The following is a 7,523-nucleotide window of genomic DNA, read 5'->3' as shown; positions in this document are numbered from 1 at the left end:
AGAAGCAAAAAACTTCATTTGCTGCTTCTTTGCAGTGCAGAGGTATCACAAATAGGACAACAGGGATTGGCAAAAACAAGAGAGAAACTCAATGTATACTATTAGATTGTTTTTGTAAGTGCAAGCAGTGACTTGAGAAGTGATGGAGATGGGCGCCTTAGTGTATACTATCAGGGGCCATTCTACGCGTCTCTTCCGTTATGATCAGCTACTAGGAGACTCTGGGCCTAGACCCTGGCCATAGTAGAATCAGACAAAGGAATCAAGCCAGGTGTCCTCCTCTGCATATTCCGTATCACCACTACCCACCACCTCCGGAATAGTACTGCTCATCGTAAGCAGATAAATAGGATAAATAAGCAGATAATTAGTATATTTAATTACCCTTATTCCTCGGTTCCTGAGACAGATTCTTTTATATAGAATTCCACCATTTTTTTTGTTCTTGTGTTCCTGAGACGGATTCGATCATCTCTGTGTTCTTGTGTATAACTTTCCACATTTTTCTTTTCTTTTTTACATTCATGGATGCTCAGCATCCTCTTCGTCTTCAACCTCCAGGTACTTCATCTCCTACCCGTCTTCAACCTCCACGCACTTCAACTCCTCCCCGTCTTCAACCTCCACGCACTTCAGCTCCTCTCCTTCTTCAACCTCCAACTTCAGCTCCTTGTTTCACTCTTCTCCTCGGATGTGGTATTCCACCCCATTCTCCTCTTGTGACACCCCGTAATCCAAATTTGATGAAGGGATTAATTAAGTAATTAATCCTAACCCAATTGATAGTTTAATTCCTTAAATTCCTGAAAATTCAATAGTCGGGGACTAGTAATTGGCTAGTCAACCCAAAGTTAAAAGTTGTACCTTAAGCTTTGAGAGTTGTTCCCTTGTTTCCTTACACATTTCATTTTAGTAAGGGCAAATGAGACATTTCCTTGGCAATAGTCTTTCAAGCTAACCTAGGAAGACACATTTCATTTCTTCAAACACTCTCCAAGAGAAAAATCATAAGTTCTCTATCTTCTCTCTAAAAGCTAGTTAGCTTTCTTTCCAAGCCACACCTAGGGCTACCAAGATCTTTCAAGTTTTCTTTCAAGATTCTACCTTTCTTACATTTGAGCATCTAGGAGGGTAAGATCTAAGCTCCTATTGTGTTTTTAGTGTTTTGTAAGGTATCTTTTTATAAAGGTGAAATCTTTATGTTGTTTTGTTGTGTTCTTGAAGTGGGTGTGGAAAGGGAACCTTGTTGGGAGCTTTGTGGAGTGTTGTAAGTGAAGGATAAGTCTAAAAGAGGTAACCCATGCTCTACAAAATCTATTTTGCTTACCTATATGATGATTTTTTGGATTCTACATGTATTTTGCTATGAAATGTGAGTGTTGATGCATTGTCTTGTGAAAATGCATATCTAGAGCTTGTGTTTAGGGTTCTTGTATGCCATTGCTTGGCTATTCCTTTGATTCAAGTCATTTTGTTGTATTTGGTGAGATTTGGCATGTTTTGGACTTGAATTTGAGCTTGGTGTTGAAAATCCCCGAAGGGATTATTTTGGTGTACAGGAGTGTACCCGCGGGCGGAACCACGGGTGGGGGGCTACCCGTGGGTCCACCCGCGGGGAACATATGTTGGCATGTTTGGGGATTTGTTCCCCGTGATTCTTTTGACTCGGTATTTGGTCTTTTGACTTCCCGATGTTCTTTTGTGGAACTATTTTAGCGTCTTCTTGATGTTTCGTATGTCTAGAACTATATGGTAGGAATCCATGTAGGTTTTGGTGTCTTGAATTGTGCTAAGTGTTCAACATTGTGATTCGTTGAACCGTGATGAGTCTTGTGTGTTCTTCGGAACTATATTCGGTTTACCCGTTTGATAAGCATGCTAGTTCGGTGTTTAAATGCTAGCATGTGTGTTGTTTGTACCTTCCTATTATTGATGATGACTCGTGTTAATCATCGTTGTTGTTGGACTGTGATCCATTCCTTGATTGAGTATGGTTTCATATCTTCGTTGTGATCCGTTGATTGATTCCTGTGATGGTGTGGTGTGTGTGGCTGTACCTGGATTGCACGATTAATGGTATGAGACATTAGTCACCAAGGTACGGCAGTGGTCCTTGTGACATCCCGAAATCCAAATTCGATTAAGGGATTAATTAAATAATTAATCCTATTTCAATTGGTAGTTTAATTCCTAAAATCCTGGAAATTCAATAGTCGGGGACTAGTAATTGACTAGTCAACCCCAAATCAAAGTTGTACCTTGAGCTTTGTAGGGAGTTCCCTTGCTCCCTTACACCTCTTCATGTTAGTAAGGGTATTATTGACTTTTCACCTTGTGTTAGTATTGTAAGCTAACCTAGTAGAACACCCTCATTTCTCTCCTTACACTTTCCAAATTCTAGCACCACCTTCTCTCTAAAAAGGTATATAGCTTTTCTTCCAAGCCAAGTTGAAGCTTTGTCAAAACTTCAAGAGTTGTCTCCAAGATTCTACCATTCATACATTTGGGCATCTAGGAGGGTAAGATCCATGTTCATCTTGTGTTTTTAGTGTTTTCTAAGGTGTCTTTTCTTAAAGATAGAATCTTTACGATCTTTTGGTGTGTTCTTGAAGTGGGTGTGGAAGGTGAGCTTTGTTAGGAGCTTGGTGAGGTGTTAAGAGAAGGTTTTTGTCTTCAAGAGGTAACCCATGCTCTACAAAATCTATTTTGACCAAGCTAGGGCTCTCCCCTCTACTACAAGAAACCATAGCAGGAGTCTCTACATGTTTGGTCCTTGCGTGGAATACCGGGTTCTCTGCCATCCGAGGTGGGGCGGATCAAGTTCAGTGACAAGACTACCTTTTCAAAAGGATTTATTCTTCTATCTCGAATGAATTCAAGAATATATTCGAAGAAATTCTGACCCCCAGTCGGAATGGCTTACCTATATGATGATTTCTTGGATTCTACATGTGATTTTGCTATCAAATGTGAGTGTTTATGCATTGTCTTGTGAAAATGCATATCTAGAGCTTGTGTTTAGGGTTCTTGTATGCCATTGCTGGGCTATTCCTTTGATTCAAGTCATTTTGTTGTATTTGGTGAGTTCTGGCATGTTTTGGACTTGAATTTGAGCTTGGAGATGAAAATCCCCGAAGGGATTAATTTTGGTACAGTGTGTACCCGCGGGCGGAACGGCGGGCAGGGGGCCCACCCGCCGCCCACCAGCGGAGTACAAGAGCCTTGTGGGTATGTACCCGCGGGCGGAACCGCGGGTAGGGGCTACCCGTGGGTCCACCTGCGGGGTACACTTCGGTGTATGTTTGGGATTTGTTCCCTGTGATTCTTTTGACTCGGTATTTGGTATTTTGACTTCCCGATGTTCTTTTGTGGAATTATTTGAGTGTCTTCTTGATGTTTCGTATGTCTAGAACTATATGGTAGGAATCCATGTAGGTTTTGGTGTCTTGAATCGTGCTAAGTGTTCAACATTGTGTTTCGTTGAACCGTGATGAGTCTTGTGTGTTCTTCGGAACTACGTTTGGTTTACCCGTTTGTTAAGCATACTAGTTCGGTGTTTAAATGCTAGCGTGTATGTTATTTGTACCTTCTTATTGGTTGATGATAACTTGTGTTATTCATCGTTGTTGTTGTTGGGCTGTGACACATTCCTTGATTGAGTATGGTTGCATATCTTCGTTGTGATCCGTTGATTGATTCCTAATGTGGTGTGGTGTGTGTGGCTTTACCTGGATTGCACGATTAGTGGTATGAGACACTAGTCAGCAAGGTATTGCAGTGGTCCTCGTGGTGGCCATGACGTGATTATGGAGTTGTGACCTGTGTGTCAGGTTCACGTATTTCTTGGGAGGCATGTGTTGCCGTGTGTGTGATCGGTACCCTCGTGTACTATGAAATTGGTGGTTTTGTTGGCGGTTTGTCGGTGGATGGGGACGACGGTCCTCGGAGGGAAAATGTTGGACTTGGTTGTACTGGGGTCCTGGAGGTAAAGGTTGGAACTAGATATAAGGTTGGGGGTAGCCATAAGGTTGGAACCGGGCATAAGGAAGGCATATCAACTCGTGATGGGTGATGTCACGAGGGCTTGTGTAGCCGTTGTTGTGAGTTCTCTTCTTGTGACGTGTGTAGTCACAAAGGCATGTGTTGCCTTGGCATGTGTTGCCATTTGGTGTGTCCTTATTCCTTTGAGTTATGCATGTCGGGTATTAATCTATTGTGTGATGATAGATTATACCTTGAGACTTCTTGTGAGTTGTTGTTGTTCTTTGTAGTCTTGGGATGTGTTCCCGTGTTCTTGTTGAGAGTGTTTGAGTCTTGTGTTGACTATTACTCTTGGTTTTGAACTTATATATATGTATTCCGTTTTGCAAATGGCTTTACAAACTTATATCTTATCTATGTATGATATTGCACATGTATTGGTGGGTTACCAGCATTATTCGCTGACCAGGCGTCGCCCCATGTTTTATATGCTTCTTTCAGGTGATGCTTAGACGAGTGCGCGGTTTAGTGCCAGCTAGAGTAGCTCCTCCCTTATGTTTTGTGGCCTGTGAGCCAATTTAGACTTAGTACTTGATGACGTTTGGTTCTAGATTTTGAACAATGCAGATGTTAGCCTGTGCGTTCACCCTTGGCTGAGCGTGGCATAGCACCCCTATACTTCCAGTTTATATATTTCATCTTTCAGTCTTCCGCTGTGTTTGATGTTTTGGTTTAGATATCTGCATGTTTAAGGCTTTAAATAGCATGGAAATTAAGGGGGTGTTACAGTCCTCGTGGTGGCCATGACGCGATTATGGAGTTTGTGACCAGAGTGATGGGTTCACGTATTTCTTAGGTGGCATGTGTTGCCGTGTGTGTGATCGGTACCTTGTGTACTATGAAATTGGTGGTCTTGTTGGTGGTTTGTAGGTGGGGGACGACGGTCCCAGGAGGGAAAAGGTTGGACTTGGATGTACAGGGGTCCTGGAGGTAATGGTTGGAACTAGACATAAGGTTGGAACCGGGCATAAGGAAGGCATCTCAATTCGTGATGGGTGATGTCACGAAGGCTTGTGTAGCCGTTATTGTGTGTTTCTCTATTTGTGACGTGTGTAGTTGCAAAGGCAATGTGTTGCCATTGATAGTGTCCTTAATCTCTTGTGTTATGCATGTCGGGTGATAATCTACTGTGTGATGGTAGATTACGCCTTGAGCCGTTCTTGAGTGTCGTTGTATTCTTGTTGTCTTGGGATGTGTTCCCTTATCTCTATTGTGAGTGCATAGAGTCTTGTGTTGATCTCTATCTTGGCTTTTGAAATTGATGTATACTATTTCCCGTTTCGCAAATGATTTTGTATACATATAAACTATCTACATATGATATTTCACATGTATTGGTGGGTTACCAGCATCATTCGCTGACCGGGCGTCGTCCCTTATTTTATGTGTTTCTTTCAGGTGATGAGTAGACGAGAGCATGGTCTAGAACCTGTTAGCTTAGATCCCTTTGTTTTGATCTGTTGTGGCCTGTGTGCCAATGCTAGACATTAGTACCCTTGTTTCTGTATGGATTTAGATTGTGGATTATGCAGATGTTTTGACTGTGCGTTCACCTTTGGGTGGACGTGGCATAGCACCCTTTATTTCCTATTTATATAACCCTTGTTTAGTCTTCCGTTGTGTATAATGTTATGATTAGTTATCTGCATGTCTAAGGCTTAATTTCGCATGGAAATTAGGGGGTGTTACAGTTGGTATCAGAGCCTAGGTTTGATCCTAGGTTGTTAAAGTCTAGACTTTTAAGTGGCTAAGTGTGGTTTGAGACCTTAGGGTGACCATAAGAATCTAAGTGTTAAGCTTAGGATTTCTTAGGATGCGCAGTGAGTTGAGCGTTGTTTACAGTTGCTTGCTTGTTTGTTGTCTTGTTGGTAATCATGTTGTTGTTGTAGAAGCTTGCGATGCCTCCTCGTCCTCGTGCGCGTACACCGGAGACCCCGACGAATGAGCAGCTTGCCCAGAACCTCCAGCAGTTGACGCAGACGATGCAACCCTAAGTGAAGCCTTGTTGCAGAACAACCATCCCTTGCCACCTCCTCAGCCTGCCAGGCACAGGGACATGGGGCGTCTTGTGTTGGGACACAGGCCACCAACCTTTGCGGGCGAAGAAGACCCGGTTATCTTGGAAGAATGGATGAGGACGTTTGACACGATCTTCTCGGTTCTCGGTTGTCCGGAAGAGCGAAGAGTAGAACTTGCAACATTCTACTTCTGTCTTGAGGCCAATTTATGGTGGATGCACGAGGGCCCAGCTTGCCTTGAGGAGCCTGAGTTTGGATGGATCGCTCTCAAGGATCGGATGCGCGAGAGGTTTTATCTGGCGTATGTGCGAGCCGCGATGTACGAGGAATTCCTCCATCTCCAGCACGGATCTCTATCAGTGGTTGAGTACCACAAGAGGTTCCTAGAGCTTGCGCGTTTCTGCCCGGATGCTTGTGCCTACGGAGCTCACCAAGGTTGAGAAGTTTGTAGCTGGCTTGAACTACGAGGCACGGAAGGCCCTAACCGTGAGTAGGCCGAGTTCTTTGAAAGAATCATACCTGAGTGCTGTGGATCTGTACCGTGTTCAGCAGCTGCAGCGACGATCTTATGAGCTTGCAAGAAAAAGGACTGAGAGTGGAGGCTCTTCCAGCTTCAAGAAGCCCAAGCCGAGTTTTCAAGTTAAGAATGCATCATCTCCAAACCCGGGACCCAATCGGGCGGAGCATGGAAACCAAGTCAAGATGTTTCCTTGCCGTAGATGTGGAAAGGTGCATGCTGGTCAGAACTGTCATGGTCAAGCGTTTCGGTGTTTTCGTTGCGGAGACAGGGGTCACAAGGTCGCCGAGTGCCCTCAGCAAGCCAACCAAAGGGCGTTGCCACCACCCCCAGGAGCCCGAGGAGCAGCAGGAGGTAGCTTGAGCCGTGGAGCAGCTGGGTCTAGGCAGTCAGGAAGGGTGTTCGTGATGGGACGATCGCAGGCAGAGACCGAGGGCTTGGTGGAGGAAGAGCTAGCAGGTAACCTTTTTCTAGCCTACCCTTGTCTTTAATACGCGTCTTGTTCTTTGTGCTGACGTATGTTGCCTTGTTTTCCTTGATTGTCTACTGGAGTCATCTCGTTATCATTGTTTTGTTTTCTTCTTGGGTGAATGATTCTTTTGAACCTAAGTGTAAGCCCTTCTTGATGATTGATCCTTTTAGTTGGAAGTGCAAGCCTTTGTAGGGATAGTTGTTCACTCCTAAGATGAGCCATGCTCGGATTGAATCTTTAATTGTTGCACATGTACAATTGTAACCTTTCCTTCTTGTGAGTTACTTAAAACTTTCCAAATAATTCTTTGAATTTGGAATGAAAAATCCATAAAAATCCTTCCTTGTGAAACCTAAAAAATAAGTGAACTTTTATTTGTAAGCTTTAAATTTTGCACCCAAGTGAATTACTTGCCAACCCAACCTTCTAACCACTTAAGCTAATTATGTTTCTTGAAACCTAACCAATTTTAATT

The 7,523-nt window shown here is 43.5% G+C and overlaps 1 protein-coding gene across 1 annotated transcript; it reads left to right on the top strand.

Moving 5' to 3' along the window:
• The first annotated feature begins 6,097 nt into the window (after positions 1-6,097).
• On the top strand, positions 6,098-7,067 carry LOC109176837. The gene is made up of 2 exons (XM_019326234.1): positions 6,098-6,364; positions 6,447-7,067. The coding sequence occupies exons 1-2, from the start codon at positions 6,098-6,100 to the stop codon at positions 7,065-7,067; spliced, it is 888 nt and encodes a 295-aa protein (XP_019181779.1).
• The last annotated feature ends 456 nt before the right edge of the window (positions 7,068-7,523 follow it).

This window comes from Ipomoea nil, unplaced genomic scaffold (assembly GCF_001879475.1).
Source record: "Ipomoea nil cultivar Tokyo-kokei standard unplaced genomic scaffold, Asagao_1.1 scaffold0761, whole genome shotgun sequence".
Taxonomy (NCBI): Eukaryota; Viridiplantae; Streptophyta; class Magnoliopsida; order Solanales; family Convolvulaceae; genus Ipomoea; species Ipomoea nil.
The sequence above is the reverse complement of the archived record's forward strand: the minus strand, read 5'-3'. Positions and strand labels throughout refer to the sequence as shown.

Coding starts and splice junctions, on each gene's coding strand:
- LOC109176837 (XM_019326234.1), top strand. CDS start 6,098: ATGGGGCGTCTTGTGTTGGGACACAGGCCACCAACCTTTGCGGGCGAA. Junction 6,365..6,446: donor AGAGGTTTTATCTGGCGTAT/GTGCGAGCCGCG, acceptor AGAGGTTCCTAG/AGCTTGCGCGTTTCTGCCCG.